Source organism: Canis lupus, chromosome 28 (genome assembly GCF_011100685.1).
Source record: "Canis lupus familiaris isolate Mischka breed German Shepherd chromosome 28, alternate assembly UU_Cfam_GSD_1.0, whole genome shotgun sequence".
NCBI lineage: Eukaryota > Metazoa > Chordata > Mammalia > Carnivora > Canidae > Canis > Canis lupus.
In genome coordinates, this window is record NC_049249.1 from 35325367 (window position 1) to 35344073 (window position 18707).

The window sequence follows — 18707 nt, forward strand, 5'->3', positions numbered from 1 at the left end:
GCAGATGGTCTCCCTGGATATGTCGCCGCCAAACGTTTCATTTTGTGTAATGTTTGAGTTGTGTCAAGTCCTCTGGTGGAGAGAGGTGGGCTGGGGTCCCAGGAGTGGCCTGGTGCACCCAGGAAGTGTTCCTTGGCAGGGGGCTAGGGGTGAGGCTGACAAGTCAATGGGCTTCTTCGGGGGGAGGTGACCTTTTTCTACTTACGGGAACAAATGTATTCTGCAAGCTTTTCTGCATTTCCACAGTTTGCTCCTTCTGCATCTAGGCCGATTTTATTCACTGGAAAACAAGAAAGAAATATACATTTTCATGTGGCTATTAAAGCGCGCTGTCCCTGTGCTGTATGCGTGTGCTTTACAAATGACACAGGACGTCCCCTCCTGTAGCCTGGTATCCGAGGGCCACAGGCATGTGTCAGATGGGAGGGAGTCCAGCCCTGTCCCACCCTCCCTAGATGTCTGGCTTTGAGTCTCTGCCAATTTCTCTGAGCCCCCCCCCAGCTCACCTACACGAGGGGGGGATGCCAGCTCAATGGGACGCCTCTACGGAGTATTCGAGAGGATGAGAGCAAGCCGCTGGCCAGCTAGGTGGAGCTGAAGAATGGTGGCGAACATTTAGGATGTTCTGTGAGGGAGACAGAGGCCAGCCCCCATCCAGAAGGGTGGTGTGGTCTGACTACCAGACTGGAATGGAAGGGAGGGCAGGAGAGGTTCCATGGTAACCTGCCAACAGGGACCCAGAGTATTGCGAGTACAGGTCATCTGGGGTGAGGGGCGGACCAGCTGCTTTGAGAGATTCCTAGCATGAAGGGAGGCAGGAGCAGACCCCCAGGCTCCCCTGCAGGCTTCCACACGGAGAACACTGGCCCCTCGGCAGAGGATGCTGAGGGAGGAAGGGCCACAGGCCCGTGCTGTCAGGGCTCACTCCCTGTTCACGGGGTGTGGAGCAGCCCTGACGGAGGAGGTGCTGTGGGCATTGCATTTAGGGTTCATGTGAGACTGGCCGGCTGGTGACAAACTGCAGCTTTCACATAAACACCATCAGCTTTTAATTTACAGGTCATTTCAAGTGTCCTGAGTCCAACAGACAAAAGTCACATGTAGCTGTAAACCTGGTTCTGGAACAAAGCCGTTGCTTATGCTCACTGCCAGACCAGGCAGGACTGCCTCTCCTCTGATTGAACGGGGAAGGTCCCAGTACACCAGAAAGCCTGAAAACTTCCCAGGAAGTGGACTAGGACCTAAGTACTGCAGGGACGTCGATACTTAAACATCGACGTTCATACGCACTGTTCCTGAGTTAACCAGACAGGAGGAACCACCTAGACTCTCACACACCACCTTGCTGTTCCAAGTGAGCACTGGCACATTTTGTCCTCGCACGACCCTGAGACCCTGGGGCGTCCAGCATGTGTCAGCAGTGTCTGTAAGGGCAGGGACAGGGCTGTGTGGTCCTCCCGGTGCCCACAGAGGTTCTCAGGAGAGATCAGGGGAATGGATGTTTGCTGGAAGGTCTCGACCTCTGTGGCGGCAAGGCTGGCTCTGCTCTAAGTGGGTACAGGCATGTGAGCCAGCACTGGGGCCCAGGCAAGCCCGCCTTCCGGGCCTCCCCAGGCGACGGTGGCAGGGGAGCTTCAGGTTACTCACAGCTGTGTGAAACAAACCAATCTGATCCTACACAAACCTGCCATGGGGTTCTTTACATTTGAGAGGTTAAGGCAAGGACAGCCATGGTGGATCCAGTCGGGGGGCTCATGTAAACCAGGAGCTCCCCTGCTGGCGGATGCCTACATTCAAAAGGTATCAGGTGGTTATCTGAAGGCGAGATAAAATCCTGAGTGCAAATCAGTAAGAATCAACAAATGGGATGTGAAGACATATTAACAAGGTTATGGATACAGATTGTCTCAGTATTCTCCCAGAATTAATGGGAGCAATGAAAAATACTAAAAAACAAAACAAAACAAAACAAAAAAACCAGATATGGTTTATAGGGTTTCTGGGTAGCTCAGTCGGTTGAGCGTCCAACTCTTGTTTTGGCTCAGGTCACAGTCTCATGGGTCCTGGGATCAAATCCTGGGTCAGACTCCAAGCTCAGCAGGGAGTCTGCTTGAGGGTCCTCTCCCTCTGCCCCTCCCTCCACTGGCTCTCTCTAAAATAAATAAATCTTGGTGGACACGGACATCAGGACCACTTGTGTGGACCCAGTTTCGGTTTCTGCTATGAGAAACATTTCTACCTTTTCTTTGCTTAAAATGTTCAACTCTCCTGACCTGATCTGCAGCTCTGGGCGGGGGAGGGGGGGGGTAAGGGGGGCAGGGGGCAGTTCTTGGGCTCAGTTTGACCGGAGAGCTCTTATAAAATACCTCCCAGTAATCTCCCAGTGCTCACACTGCTGTGACAGCTCCTCCCCTTGAGTGCGGGCTGGACCCACTCAATTCAAACAAAAAGAAGGTGGAAGAAGTGAAGGGATGTCACTCTCCAAGATGATGAAAAGAAGCCAGTCTGGCTTGGATGCTCTCTTGCACTGGCTCTTGGATTATCTTGAAATAGGGGAATCCTGCTGCCGTGTTCTAAGGTAGCCCTTAAAGACGGCCACGTGAAGGCTGGGAAGTGGATCCACACGCGTGCTTTTGGAGTTAGAACCTCCAAGTGGAGCCTTGAGATACTTGCAACCTGGTGAGGGACCCCGAGCCAGACCCGGCTCAGCCATTCCCAGATTTCTGACTCACAGAAACTGTGAGAAATTAAATGCTTGTTTCTAGTCACTAAGTTTTGGGGGAATTCATTACACAGCCGAGGATGACTGACACATGGGCCTGGTCTCCTCTGGCTGCCCCCGTTCCTGGAACTCTCCAGGCTCTTGCTGAGCCACAGGGTGAACAGAAGCACCAGCAGTTCAAGCAGTGCCTCCTCCCTGCACCCACCAGAGAGAGCTCCTCTTGGACATCATGTCTGGGAAAGTGAGCTAAGATAGAAGGTTCAAAAGTTGGGTGACTAACTTTCATGTTAAGAATGTGGTTTCTCCCAAGAGATTTTTTTTTAAAGGTGCAAGCCCCCTAATTGCATCTTTCCTGTGATCAGATGTTTCGGCATTTAGAACTTGTGGCCTTTTCCTTCACAGCGGAATAAACAGGGAGCAGGCTGGGGCTGGCGGGTCCCCGGGAGACCAGGCTCTGCCGCCCGTGCCCACAGGATGGAGCGCACTGCTAGCAGGCTCTGGTTCGGGGTTTCTCATCCCATACCACCACTTTTGTTCTTGGGTATTCTTGTTTGACAGAACAATGAGATGCAAGACGAACAGTGGTACTCTTGGTATCAGACTGAAGGTAGCGTGAAAATCAAAAGAGGACAATTTACAAACACACCATGTTTGATAGCTGAAGTGCTGATGTGTTGGAAGTTGCCTCTAGAATTTTCTTGCCTCTTTACATCAGAAAAAAAGAAACAGGGCAGCCCGGGTGGCTCAGTGGTTTAGCGCTGCCTTTGGTCCTGGGCCTGATCCTGGAGACCTGGGATCGAGTCCCACATGGGGCTCCCAGCATGAAGCCTGCTTCTCCCTCTGCCTGTGTCTCTGCCTCTCTCTCTCTCTCCCTGTGTCTCTCATGATTAAATAAATAAAAATCTTTTTTTTGAATAAATAAAAATCTTAAAAAAAAAAAAGCAGCAGCAAAAGAAGGTGCAAGCAAGTTCTTAACCGATTAGGGAGGAAATGGGAAATGGGGTGGTTTCCTTGGCAACCAAGGCTGATTCCCTCTTCCCTGATCTGTGTGGAGCTCCAGCGCTCCAGGTACACATTGTTCTTCATTGAATAGCGAAGCACTGGCTCTTAATTAGTCAGGCAACTCCATGCTGGTGAACTCCTCAGTGTCATTTTATTCTCTGCAAAGAGTGCTTTTCATTCTTAAGCTACTCTCACCTTCCACCAGCATTTTAAAATTCATTTGGACAAACTGGACCGTTTTGAAACAAAGCTGCACGTTGATTTCCTCACAATTGCTAAGCATTGCTTCATGCTTACTTTTCATGTTTACTTGCAATGTTGATTTTTAATGCTTCACTGTTTACCTTTGTGCTTTAAAAATAACAGACGAAGTCAAGACTGGAAAATGTGGACTATATTAAGAAAATTATAAAAAACAGCTATCGTACCACCATCTGGAGAGAAGTACCTTTCGTAGGGTTATTTCCTTTCAGGTTCTGTTCTTAATGTAGTAAAAACATACAACAAAATTTAGCATCTAAGCAATTTTTAAGTGTATAACTTCCGTGGCATTCAGTACTGTCACAATCATCACCCATATCCACTTACAGAACTTTTTCATCATCCCAAACAGAAACTCTACATCAGATTAAACAAGAACTTCCCATTTCCCCCAACCCCAGACCTGCAAACCTCTACTGTACCTTTAGTCTCTTTGGGTCTGGCTGTTCTGGGAGCCCCAGTAAGTGGAATTATACAGTATTCATCTTTTTGTATCTGGCTCATTTCACTTGGCATAATTTTTTTTAAGAAAAGATTTTATTTATTTATTCATGAGACACACACAGAGAGAGGCAGAGACACAGGCAGAGGGAGAAGCAGGCTCCCTGCAGGGATCTCCATGTGGGACTCCATCCCAGGACCTTGGGATCATGACCTGAGCCAAAGGCAGACACTCAACCACTGAGCCACCCAGGTGTCCCTGAGTGTAATGTTTTCAAGGTTCTTCCATGTTGTAGCATGTGTCAGAATTTCCATGATATTCTATTGCATGTGTACACCACATTTTATCCATTTATGAGTCCAGGGATATTTAGGTTGTTTCTACCTTTTGCCTGTGGTGCTGATGCTGTTATGAACTCTACATACTCCAAGGAGTATCTCCTTGAGTCCCTGTTCCTCTCCAGCTCCTTTGGGGGTAAGGAGGGCTCTGTATTTAGTACAGGACCCATGTTTTTAAATTAAATTGAAATTGTATCATGTATCTATATTGCATCCTGGTTTTTTTTTTAAAAAAAAAAAGGATTTATTTACTTGCGAGAGAATGAGTGCACGTGCATATGAGTAGTGGTGGGGAGGAGGGGGAAAAAGAGAGAAGCAGACCCCCCACCCCCGCTGACTATGGAGTCTTCAAGGGGCTTAATCCCAGGGCTCTGAGATCATGACCTCGGCTGAAATCAAGAGTCAGACACTTAACTGACTGAGCCATCAGGGTGCCTCTAAAGTTACCTTTTGTTATTGATAACACACTTCTTTCAATTACGCCTGAGTTTGTTAATGAGGCAGCTTTCAGAAAGCCCTAAGGGATGGGGGCTGGTTCCAGGGTAAACAACCTTGTGATCAGAGACAGTCGTCTCTTGCCTCTCCCACCTCTGAGGAGAAGAGCAGACAGAGCTGGAGGTTGGATGAATCATCAAGAAGCAGGGATTTAATCAATCATGCCTGTGTAATGAAGCCTTCATAAAAACCCAAATGGTGTCACAGAGAAGTGTGGGAGGGTGGTGTACCAGGAAGGGGTGAGGAAGTGCTACACCCACCCATTCACTCCCCACCTTGCTCTGTGCATCTCTTCCATCTGACTGTTAATTTGTATCTTTTGTAATAAACAGGCAATAGTTAGTAAACCATCTGCCTAATTCTGTGGGCAAATGACCCAACCCAACACACATTTGTTAACCAGAGTACAGAAGTATGACTATGGTAGTAGCAGAGACGACAGGAGAGAAGAAAACCAGTTTTTCATTCCCCAAGGACTTTTTTTCCATTCCCCAATGACTTAATCTTGTTTGTTTTTTAAACACTGTAGTTTAAAATATGATTTTTTGCTTATTAAATTTACAAATAGTTAATTAGTAAAATATATAATGTTGCTGGTAAGGGAACAGTGAAAAATCTCTCTAAAAAAAATCTTAAAAAAAAAAAAAAAGGCAACCTTATCACTTAGCAAATACCAAGGTTCTGAGGAACTCTGTGCCAGGAACAGGGACAAAGAAAATTCATATTTTTTATTACAAATCATAATATCATAGTCATTCCTGGTGTTTTATCTTTACCTCGATTGCTTACCTAGAGAAGCAGTAGCATTTCCAACCACATACACTGTCTTAGCGTTCCATTTTTCTTTCAGAGAATGCTTCCAGACTGTAAAACGGGAATTACATGTGAGCTGCAAATACCATAGTGGCTATTTGGACTGCTGCCCAAAGCTACTTGTTCATCCTAAGACATTTATTAACAAGGCAAACTATTAATAACCAAGTATAAAGAATAGCATCTCAAACTAAAATTTCATTTTTATTCTGTTCATATTCAGCAGGCAAATTTTTAAAAATTACTTTCGTGATATTTCAGTATGCCTTGCTTAAAGTATCCTCTCTTTTCCACAGTGGGCACTAGAAGCATGTTTAGTGTGTACCAGAAAACAAACATAACTTGAAGAATGAATTTGCAGGGTGACTTTAAAATTAAAAATCTAGACTTTTGGGATGCCTGGGTGGCTCAGTGGTTAAGCGCCTGCCTTTAGCCCAGGGCGTGATCCTGGAGACCCGGGATCGAGTCCCACATCGGGCTCCTTGCATGGAGCCTGCCCTATGTTTCTGCCTCTCTCTCTCTCTGTCTCTCATGAATAAAATCTTAAAAAAATTTAAAATCTAGACATTTATTAAAATTTTTAAAATTTTTTATTTTATTTTTTAGTAATCTCTATGCTCAACATGAGGTTCGAACTCACAACTCCAAGATCAAGAGTTGCACACTTGGGGCACCTGGGTGGCTCTGTTGGTTAAGCATCCAACTGTTGGTTTTGATTCAGGTCATGATCTCGGGGTTCTGGGAATCGAGCCCTATGTTGGGCTCCCTGGGGAGATTGTCTCTCTCCCTCTCCCCCTGCGCCCCCTTTAAAATTAAATAAATAAATTCTTAAAAAAAAAAAATAAGTCATACACTCTTCTAAGAGCCAGCCAGGTGCCTTTAAAAATATAGATTTTTAAAGAAAAAGTCACGGGTCATTAAAAAGGGCAACCTTGTGTCTCATAAAGCAATACAACTGGTTTCATTTCGGACATAAATCTGAATGCAGTCAAGAAACTGTAGTCTCGGATGTATCCATTAAGTCAAAGTAAAGCTAATACATTTCAGGTTCATAGGCAAACACAATTTTATAAAGAACATTATCATCTTATGACAAAAACAAACACCTTTAAATGTGGATTAAAGAAATACAAAGAGAAAATGAGTTGTATAATTATAAGGCCACTGGGTGTTCAATATTTTTTGAGAAGACAAGGAAACAGGAGTTCTCCATTCCTAAAATCTGATTATGAGTATAACTTTCCCTTACATTTGTTACACTACCCTTTACACTCACATGGGAGATTTCCTTTCCTTTCATTTAAAGATTTTTATTTTTTTAAGTAATCTCCACACCCACCGTAGGGCTTGAACTTGCAACCCTGAGATCAAGAGTTGATCCAGCTGAGCCAGCCAGGTGTCCCTGGGAAATTTCCTTTTAAACAGTAACCAAAGACTGAGTCTTACCTTCTTTCCTACTCCACAAATGTAAATAATATTTGAAAATTATCTATAGCATGTGAACAAGCCATTCTCCAATCTCGTGGCAGATATTTCTAACAGAAGGTGAATGTGTAAGGTGATTTTTTTAGGCTATAATGAAAGCCTAATTAAAAGTAGAGAGAGAACAAGCATTCACCACTGTCACTCATTCAGTGCCCACCATGGGCCAGGCAACATCCCAAATGCTTCTTTTGGGGGCTCAGATTCATAGCTGGTATCACAAATCTGCAACTTACAGACCATGTGGTCTGGGCAAGTTTCATACCCTGTCTTCAAACTCCTCATATGTCGAGTGGAAAAACTAATTGTATCTATTTCAAGGGTAAGTCATTTAAGATGGGGTCTGGCACAGAGAAGGCACCTTGTCAAGTTCTAGCTAGCTAGTAGTTACAAGTGATGAACTTGGGATGGAGGGATTATTTATTATGCCCACTTTACAGACAAGGAAACCAAGGCTCAGTGAAGTCAAGGAACTCGCCAAGGTCAGAATGGCCATCGGAACTGAGGCCTACCTTGCCACAAAGCCATTCTGTAATGATGCCTGACTGCTGCCTCCACTCCTTAAGATAAGTAGGGGTGGTCAGGTTTAGGTCTGAGGCTGGCTGTGCACTGACTGGTTCCATGGCCTTGGACAAGTCCTTACTCTTCCAGAGCTTCAGTTTTCTCATCTGTAAAATAATGAGGACCACAGTATGTATGCTTCCGGCCAAAAATCCAGGAATAAATGAGATAATGAATGTAAAGTAGTTAACAGAGCCTGGTATACATTAGGCACTCCATAAATGTTAGCTATGAAGCTATCGGATCAAAAGACGAAGGTGGTTGTCCAGTCTGAACCGAGGCTCTGTTCCTATGTTTTGATGGAGAGAGGAGGAGGTAGAAGGGTCTAAGAGATGATCGTGTTATTAGGTGCCTGACAGGGCACGAGCCATCGTTTCATTGTTGATACATATACATACCAGCATCTGTGACAGGGCACCACGAGGCACTCCCTCCCATCAGAGAGCTGCCCGGTCAACCCATCGTTCTGTGTGGGACATTAAGAGTCAGCTTACAAGGAGAAGGTCATTTTCTGCTTCCTCCAAAGGTCACACAAACATGAATTAACTTGGTATGTAAATACTTCATTGAGCAAAAAGTCACTGAAATTTTTAAAATATGAAAAATCTATTTCTGGAACCCAGTCTCCCCAGTGGGAAGAATCAGAGTAAAGGAAGTCTGGTGGAATCCACAACAGAGCCCCTCACCTTCAGTTTTATTGTCTTTCTCCAAACACAGCTCCACTGCTTCCACTGCTCTGGGGCTGGTAAAAATGAGTCCCCCATAGCCTTCGGGATGAGACAGCTGTGCACCAAACAGCAAGAGGCATTTTATTTTACATGATGCCAATTTCAACATTTCCTAGATTTCCAAATGCTTCACAAAACTATTCCTTCTATCCATCCACCCATCCATCCTTCCATCCACTCTTCTACTCAACACCTCCTAGGAGCTTACTATATGCCTGGAACTATTCAGGACTTTTAGGAATATACAGGTGAATTCACTATTCGTGGCATTTTTCTCAAGCAGTTTATAGTCAAGAGGAGGGATAGGAAAGAGCACTTTCGGGTGGTATCGTAACAGGAGCAGAGAGGGGCAACCTGACCCAGCCTGGGCTTGGGTGGGGTGCAGGCAGGAGGGCAGACTGGACTTGCATCTATAATAAAACTGGAATCTTCAAGGGGCACCTGGATGGCTCAGTCAGTTAAGTGGCCAGCTCCTGATTTTGGGTTAGGTTATGATCTCAGGATCCTGGGATCTAGCCCTGCGTTGGGCTCTGGGTTCAGCAGGGAATCTGCTTGGAGAGTCTCTCTAACCTATTCCTCTACTCCCCCAACCCCTGCTCATGTTCTTTCTCTCTCTAGGGTAAATTAAAAAATCTACTGAACATTGCTGTTTTTACATATTCTTTCTATCTGTGAAAGTTCCCTGTGAGATGTGTGGGGTTACTGTCATCTCATAGGTGAAGACTCAGGCTTGGAGAGGCTAAGGACCTGGCCCAAGGTAAATAGCAGAGCCAGGACTTGACCACATGCCTTGTGCCCCCACTCACTGTATAGGGAGCTATATGGACGTCCGTCCAGAAGAGCCTTCAGGAGGCACACTGGCTGGTGGTGACAGGAGAGGCTCCTGTGGAAACTCTAGTATTTGTGTGACCACAAGGTCCAAGATGTGATCTTGAGTGATGAGATCTTTGGGGCCTTTCAGAGCTGCTTATGGAGGGCATGCTGACTTGGGTCCCTCTTACATAGTTCACAACTCAGGGCAGAAAAACGTAATAGATACCAGATCATTGTCGGGTAAATTACTGAATGGATAATGCAATATTCAGCCCAAGTCAAAGGGGCGCTAACAGAGGTGTGGAGCCCGGGAGCAGGGCTGGGCACCGTCGTCCGTGAAACTAGCCTGGCTCTTGGCCTCCGGGTCTAGAAAGGAGCTCCAGGGGAGATGCCCCGAAGGCGCTCTGTTCCTGGGACGGGGTGCATGCTGGGGAGGGTGGCCTGAGCACTGAATCTTGGAAACATTTGGAGGTCTCAGCCCAGTGGCCCAACCTGGGGAAGGTACCACCTGTGCAGGGCATGGTCAGGTGGGAGGGTAAATGGGAGGATGGACTGGACTGGCTGCATGGCTGAGAGCCCGCTCTGCCACCTGTTTCCCAGGCCCTCACAGACCCCGCCTCCAGGTCAGGGTGGCTTTCCGGAGGAGCTGCTAGAAGCTCAGGGACGGTCTAATAGCCTTCCACTGTAGCCAGGTGAGGCTGTGCTGCCATCGTTGTAAAGTGTGGTAGTAAAATGAGGGAGTGAAGAAATTCTCCAGCTTGGGTTGGCAGGGAACCTCCAGGGACTCAGACACTGACAGACCTTACCTTCTCAGAAAAACTGGGAAGAGACAAAAACTCAAATGATAAAACAGGGATCAGAGTGGCTTCAAATCCATATAATCCTAATTCCTGCAAATACAAGAATATAGTTCTGGATTGGCCAGGGTTGTTTGGAAAATAAGGAAAGAGTCACAGTAACACCGTACTCTGCGTCAGCTCCTCAGAGGGTTAGCAGGCCTCCCCACCCTTCACCCCTGATCCCCTTAGCTTCCTTAGTAAGGCAGTGTCATGCTATGCGGGGACCAGGAGCCTTGGGCACTTACCCTGATGTATGGATCTTGGCCACAGTCATCCTCTTTAGGGTCTTTCAGTAAAAGAACCTTCATTATCACCTGGCAGTCCTTCCAGGGCGCTGTGACAGAGCAGAGAAATGGAGGGATCTTAATTAGATCTCAAGGACTCTTCCTAAGCAATGTTAGATGGGACAGGAGCACGGTAATCAACTGCTAGCTGAGGTGACCTATCCTCGCCCACAATGACTTAGCATTAATGGGCTCGTTCCTTCTGAAGACCCTGTCACTGATAAGGCCAAGGGACGGCATGCTAGCACTCGATATCACTTGGAAAGGCAGATGAAAGCCATTAGGGAAAAAAAAAAAAAAAAAAAGAAAGCCATTAGGGAAAGCCAGTGTCCTGGCCACACATTTAAGCCTCGTAAAGAGGAGTGATACATATTTGGGGTTGTATCATTAACAAATAGACAAATTATTTTAAGGAAATAAAGAATTACTTCCTTTCAAGACAAATATACTGAGTAGTTCATAAACATAAGCTCTTTAGGGAATAATTATACTGACCCTTCTACTCAAATGATGTTTTATAAATGTCGAATATTATGAGGTATCTTTCAAAAGTGTTCTAACAACCTGGAAAATAATTTGTTGAGATGTATCAAAAGCCTTGAATACTTCATACTCTTTCTTCCAATAATTTCACTTCTAAGAATAAATACTAAGGCAATACTCAAATGTGTGCAAAGACTAACAAAAACGTTCATCTGGGAATTCTTTTTTTTTTTTTTTTAAACCGAGATGTCATTGACTTACAACTTAAGTTTCAGGTATTTAGCTGTTCATTTGATACATTTCTATAAGGCAGTATGATTACTACCTTTGTAGCTCAGCTAACACCTCTACCACACCTCCTCATAATTATTTCTTTTTTGCAGTGAGAATAATTAAGATCAACTCTTCTAGGAACTTTGAAGTTTATAATACAGTATTGTTGACTATAATCACTATGTTGTGCATTAGGTCTCTAGGACTGACTCTTCTTCTGGTTGCAGGATTGTATCCTGGTATTTAGAGTGGGAAACAAAGTAAATGTCCAAAAGCGAGAGAATGGTAGTTGTATGAAATCATTAAAATATTCATTAATAACTTAATTACATGGATTATTTAATCACATCATAATGCTAAGTTTAAAACGTAGTTGCATGAATAGTATAACTTTATAAATTTTACATCTACGTATATATGAAAGGATTTGTACCAAAATACTACTACTAATTCTTTCTTTCTTTTTTTCAAAGATTTTATTTATTCATGAGAGGCAGAGACATAGGCAGAGGAAGAAGCAGGCTCCCTGCGGAGAGCCTGATGCGGGACTTGATCCCAGGACCCTGGGATCACACCCTGAGCCAAAGGCTCAGACCACCGACCACCACTAATTATTTATGGGTGGCAGGTTAGGGTGATTATTTTCTTGTTTACCTCTTTCTGTATGATCCACATCTTTTAAACAATAAATATTAAATTCTTTTGGATCAAGGAAGAGAATTTAATACTACCACCCCCAAAGGCCTCACAATAAATGCTGCCAGAGACCTGCAGAATAAATTCTGCCTGAAATGTGGATTACTATCCCATAAGTAGCATTAGGCCCACCAGCTACTTACTAAATATTATAAGGTGGTTGATAATAGCCAAACAGTGTATATTGTTTGGAGCAGAAATGTGTTAACTCTGAGAGCCATTACTTGTGATTTATTACTGAATCGGTTTCTGAAACATTATAGCATCTATGGGACATCTTAGGAAAATTTGGCTCAAAATGAATTGCTTTGTATCTAAGCAACCAACCCTGGGTGAACAAATAATAATCATGAAATCAAGTTCTAATTATTGCTGCCGTTGAGCTGTTGGCTAGAGAGACTGGGGATTTGGGGGAATGGGCAGTATTGTTCCTATCATTTCCTGAAGTTACTTGGAATGTGTCTCACACAGAAATTAGGAACCGGCCTTTCTGAGATGGTCACGCTCAGGTGTCAACCCAGGGCTCAAGTTCCCATTTATTCACAAATGCTTTTAGCCAGAGAGATTATCCTAGGTAATCTGGGTGGGCCTCCTCCAGTCAGTGGCCTTAAGAGCAGAACTGAGGCTTCTCTGAGGAAGAAATTCCAGCTGTGGACACAATGTCTGCTCAAGGCTCGAGCCAGCCTGCCCTTCTCGGTGGCTTGCCCTTGGGGTCTCAGACTTGCCCTGGCAGCCTCCACAGTTACACGAGGCAGTGCCTGGCAGTAGGTCTTAATCCATTCCCACTTCTTCTAAGTGATTTTCAGGGTAGTGAGATCAAACACCAGCTGTTTCTCTGGTTGAACCCCCAACTGATCCCAAGAGACCCTTCTAGGGCTCCAGGAAACTGTAAGTCACTGAGTGGCAGGTAAGACTTAGCATTTTCTGTTAACACATAAATGTTTCCAGGCACACAAAACAAGCAACGATTGTGGGATTAAAAGGTGGAAGCATCATGCTGCTAGAAGTGGTTGGTCCTGGGTGGCCGACCTCAGCCCCACCATGACCTTGCCATGGTACTAGTTGGGATCTGGGATGCGTATCCCCAGGAAAAAAAAAAAAAGCCATGTGGACAGAAGTCAGGGATTCCTGGCATAGAAGTCACTCCTCACTCATAGGGCCGCTGCCTGATGCCACCTACATATGTGTCTTTAGAAACACATGTACCTCGGCTGTCCCGAGCCAGTCCTCCCTCTGGTATTTCCTCTGCAAAAGGCAGTGTCTGTCACCAGGTCCCTAAGCCTTTGCTGCAGACCCTTCGGCTCTGCAGAACCTTTTGGGACTCCCCTCCCCCCCAACACACACCCAACCCCTATCTCCTGTAGACCTTTCTCTGAGTCCTTGGATTCTCCCGTGGGCTGAATGTGCTAATAGGACAGTGAATGGTACCGGTCAATTAGGCGGAATCAAGTCTCAAAACATTATCAACTTTAAATCTTAAATTACTAAGAAAATTACTAATGTGTGAGCATGACTACCTTTGTGCACTTATCAGGTGATTTCTTTCTTGTGGAACTTGATGACATGGGGCTCTAACAGGACAAAGAATCACCAGCAATGGTTCCTCTTAATTTTGCACTAGAGGTGCTTTGAGCAATGGTTGAGAAGGAATGTGGGTAGTAATCTGATTTTTATTTGTCAAGTCCAGCAGCACATCTCATAGTCTCTCTTAAGAGTTATTATCTGGAAGCCATCAATTTTATTACCTAGGGCAACTACAGAGTAGAACCCAGAAGAAACATTTTCTCTATTTGCAGCGGGTAGACTGGTTTTGCTTTCAAGTGTTTGCATTATTAAACTAAGCCCTTTGTACCAGAGTGATATTTTTTATTTTTATGCCTGTTTTCCCTAACACTTCTGTATGCCAAGTATATGAGAGGCAGCATAGTACTGGGGTTAGGACCACGGCCTTCAGAGCCAGACTGCCTGAGTGTGAATCCCACCCAGCTCTGCCACTCATCAGTTCTGGGACTTTGGTGTATGTGTTTTTTTTTTAAGTTTTTATTTATTTATTCATGAGAGACACAGACATAGGCAGAGGGAGAAGCAGGTTCCCCACGGAAAGCCTGATGTGGGACTTGATCCCCGGCCCCCAGATCACGACCTGAGCCAAAGGCAGATGTTCAATCACTGAGCCACCCAGGTGCCCATTTCTGGGACTTTGGATTAGTTTTGTCCTCTACAGGTCAGCTTCCTCACCCATAAAGCAGGACAAACCTCATTGATTTAATGCAAATAAAGCATAAGATCAGTCTCTGGTGTATACAGGTAGTCCTTGACAACTGTGTTGGAGGTCATTGTTATGTCCTTTGAGTCACTCAGCAACCCTACAGCTTGGTAGGGCAGAGGTTATTCCCACCTAATGGGAGAAAACAAGACTACGTCATGCACAATAAAGCTGGCATCAGATCCCCTTGACCCTCAGTCCTGGGCTTGTTCCCGGACACCACACTTTCCTCCTCTTGTTCGCCCAGAGAGAAGAGGGCAAGCAGAAATGAGAAAAGGAGAAGAGAAATACATCTATAAAAAAGAAGCTTCCCACTGTGGTTATGATCAGACCCAAACTACCTCAAACGACCTGACAAGCTGCAGCGTGTCCCAGCCCGGTCCCCACTCTCCCCTGAGCACTCCAGCCACCCCAGACTTCTCTCCATCCCTTAGGCTTATCCTGCTCAGGGCTTCTCCTGCCAACTTCTACTCAGCCTCCAGGTCTAGGTGTAAACAGCACTTCCTCGAGGACAGTTAGGGTGTGGGTCTGGCTGTGTGCTAAGAGATCCAAATGAACACTGGCTGAAATAGTGATAGGCCTTTTCTTCTCCCTGATGGAAAAGTCCTGGCTGACTGGTGGCTCTGTCGTGCAAAGGGAGCATCATGCTCCTTTTATCTGGTCTTTCCATCATCCCCAGGTAGGAAATGAGGTCAGAGCTGGGCACGGGACAATACAGGGTTGCTCAGGCCACGTTCAGGACTTAGCCGTTTATCCCCAATGAGATGTGATGCCACTGGGGGACTGAGCAGAGGGCTGATGTGCTTATATTCCAGTGAGGTCACTTTTGCAGGTGTGCAGAGGAAAGACTCAAAGTAGAAAGGAGTAAGAACTGGGAGGCTCTTAGAACAGTCCCCACAAGGGGTACCTGGTGGCTCAGTCGGTTAAGTATTCGATTTTTGATTTCGGCTCAGGTCATGATTTTCAGGGTAGTGAGATCAAGCCCTGTGTGAGGCTCTGCACTGAGTGTGGAGCCTGCTCGAGATTCTCTCTCCCTCTGCCCCCCTCCAACCTCCCACATACTGCTTGTGTGCTCTATTTAAAAAATAAATAAAATTTAAAAAAAAGTCTGGGTGAGAGCTGGTACAGGTTTGGACTAGGCTGGTAGTCATGGGGAAGAGTGCACTTGGATGTATTCTGAAGGTGGGGCCAATAGCATTTGCTTGGGTTAGACACAGGGTAGAGGAAAGAGAGATCAGGTTTATAACAACGGAGAATGGGAGCACATCCAGGAGATGGGGAATGGATGGGGACAAAGGTTCTCTTTGGGACATACTATGTTTGAGGGTGCCTGTTCCCCACCAATGTGCTTCAGCCCATTTGTGCATTTTGAATGGCTTACAGGTGTGCCTGTGGGCTGATCCTCTCATCCCTTGGGCCAGCTGGTAGGTGCCAGGGTTGCCAGAACCACAGTGCCACTCTCCTCACACCCACCCCAGCCAGGGCTGGCTGCCTTTACCTGTAAAGTGTGTCTCCTGTGTGTACATATGTTGTATTTAACTTTTACTTGGTGTGCTGTAATGTTAAAAAAAGTTGGAGAGTACTGGCATTAAATGTCCAAATGAAGAAACTGGGTAGGCAATTTGGGCTCAGTGGGAGTCAGGTCAAAAAACAAAGACTTGGGAGTTGTTAGTGTATTGAGGGTATTTGAAGTCGGAGGACTGCTGAGACCATGGTGAGAAAAGGAGGCAGCCCAGTATGGAGCCCTACGGCACCCACACGATGCCAAATCAAGTCTGGGCAGCGGGCAGGGAGACCCTAGCAAAGGAGAGGGAACACAGACTGGAGTTGAGTCTTAGTCATGCCAAAACAGAATTCCACAGACTGGGGCTTCAACGGTAGACATTTATTTCCTCAGTTCTGGGGGCTGGAGTCCAGAAGTGAGGCGTCATCATGGTTGGCTCCTGGTGAGAGCTCTCTTCCTGGCTTCCAGGCTACTGTCTTCTTGCTGTGTGCTTGCATGGTCTTCTGTGCAGAGACCTCTGGTAGCTCTTCTTCTAAGGACACTACACCTAGAGGATTAGAGCTCCACCTAATGGCAGGGCTTGACCTCATAATGACCTCATTCAATCTTCATGACCTCTTTCCTCCCTTTTCTTTTCTTTTTTTTTTCTTGAGTTGCCTCCATGTCCAAAGTGAGGTTTGAACTCAAAATCCTGAGATCAAAAGTCACATGCTCTACAAACTGAGCCAGGCAGGTGCCCCCTCTTCATTACCTCTTTAAAGGCCCTATACCCAAATAAAGTCACATTGGGGATCAGGGCTTCAATGTACGAATTTGGGGGTGGGGGAGCCACAATTCAGTCCATAACAGAGTAAGCTACAGAATAAAGTGAGGGTAGATGATGTAGGGTGATGTGTGTACATTCCAGCTACTATGTATATAAGGTTTGGTGAGATTAATAAATGAGTTTAGTACCTGAACATGCTGAATACGTTGAAGATGGGTAAAGCCAGCCAAGATGCTTCTGTAGACTAGAGCCCAGAGTACTCTAGGGATTGGAGCAGGTGAGGGGGTTCTGAAAAAGTCAACAACCCCCTTCTCAGCAATGTGGCTCTAATGTTCGTCTTCACCCAGAACTCCTTTAGTTGTTCCCATCAAGAAGTGACATACTCATCATCCCATCGTCTGCTATGAAGAGCAAGCAGTGAAATGGCAGGTCCCTGCATTTGCCCTGTTATGAATCCAAAATTTATGTGTTAAAGTCCTAACCCTCAGTCTGTGACCTTATTTGGAAACAAGGTCTTTGCAGATGTATTAAGTTAAAATGAGGTCATTAGGGTGGGCCCTAATGCAGTCTGACTGGTGTCCTTATAAAAAGGGGGAAATGTGGACACACAGACACACACTCAGGGAAAACATGAAGATGAAGGCAGAGATTGGGGTGATGTATTAACAAGCCAGAGGGCATTAGAGATGGCCAGCAAACCGCCAGAGCTGGGGGGAAGAGGCACAGAATGGATTTCCCCTTACAGCCCTCAGAAGGAACCAACCCTACTGACATTTTGATCTTAGAATCTAGCCTGTGAGACAATACATTTCTGCTGCACACACCATCCAGCTTGTGGCACTTTGATATGGCAGCCTGGGAAACGAATACAGCCTCATTCAAGCTGAAACCACAAACATGGTATAAACAGATCTTGTCCACATCGGAAGATCTATCCCTGCATTTCTCTGGGACCCGCTGAAAGCAACCTGCTTGAAGAAACTTGTTACTTGTCTTGCACCAAGAATAGGAGGAAACCAGGATCAGGAGACAGGCAGGGGTATCCTCAGGTTTTAAAGGAGGAAGATTGTACATGAGCCACTTCGGACTTTGGGAAGAGGTGTGCTGAAGGGCAAGGAGCTTGCATTCGAGGGCAAAGGCCTGTGTTCTGGTCTAGGCTGCTCTGCTCTCGGCCTCAGTCCCTGCAATTGTGAAATGGGCTGGTCCTCTGGATGCTGCCTGTTTTGAGGGACTTTCTTCTGCATGGTAGACGCTCAGTAAACGTCTTGTACAAGTAAAGTAAACACTTGTTCACACTGAAGAAAACAACACTGTAGATTTACCCAGCATCTCTGGAACAGGGGAAATGACCTCTTTTCCTTAAAGAAATAGGGGCATGATTTGATGAAGACAGCTGGTAAGAAAGAGCCAGGTCTCAAACTCAGTTTCTAGCAGTGTCCTGCTGCTCTTCCAGCAGTAACAACAGCTGCCCTTTTAGTGAGCACTTACTCTGTCTGTGTTATTTACGGGGCTAAGCATTTTACATTGCAGGATCTCAATCCTCATTTAAACCAGCAAAGGTAGGTATTATTATCCTTATTTCACAGAAGAGGAACCCAAAACTCCAAAGGGTTGAGCAATGTGCCCAAGATCACATAGCACAGTTGAGTGGCAGGGGTGGTATTTAATCCTGGTCTAAAGCCATGCCCATTCCCTAAGCACTCCCACCACTTCTCAGCTCCTGTAAGATTGTCTTCACACTCTGATCATTAGCTCAACACTAGGAGCTAGTCTGAAGACACAAAGTAAGGCTTTCCCCCTGATCTCTAATCAAAGCAATACACGGTACCTGGAAAATCTGCAAACTACAAGAAAGTATAGTTCTTCAAAAAACAGTAAACATAGGATTACCATATGATCCAGCAGGTCCACTTTTGGGTATACACACCCTAAGCTTTCA

General features: G+C 45.6%; 1 protein-coding gene across 8 annotated transcripts in view; it reads right to left on the minus strand.

The window, feature by feature from the left end:
* The window catches only part of UROS (uroporphyrinogen III synthase), a 31452-nt gene that overhangs the window by 10204 nt on the left and 2541 nt on the right, over positions 1 to 18707 (minus strand). For 4 of the 8 annotated variants that reach the window (XM_038579081.1, XM_038579083.1, XM_038579087.1 and 1 more), the window contains exons 2-6: positions 10742 to 10830; positions 10464 to 10547; positions 8803 to 8899; positions 6050 to 6124; positions 206 to 280 (exon numbers count right to left, since the gene is read on the minus strand). In XM_038579081.1, the coding sequence (XP_038435009.1) occupies positions 206 to 280; positions 6050 to 6124; positions 8803 to 8899; positions 10464 to 10547; positions 10742 to 10804 (394 nt within the window). In that variant the 5' untranslated portion in view covers positions 10805 to 10830. Of the gene's footprint in view, positions 1 to 205; positions 281 to 6049; positions 6125 to 8802; positions 8900 to 10463; positions 10548 to 10741; positions 10831 to 16956; positions 17057 to 18707 lie in introns of all 8 variants that reach the window. The other 4 variants (XM_038579084.1, XM_038579086.1, XM_038579082.1 and 1 more) reach the window with 3 other exon arrangements.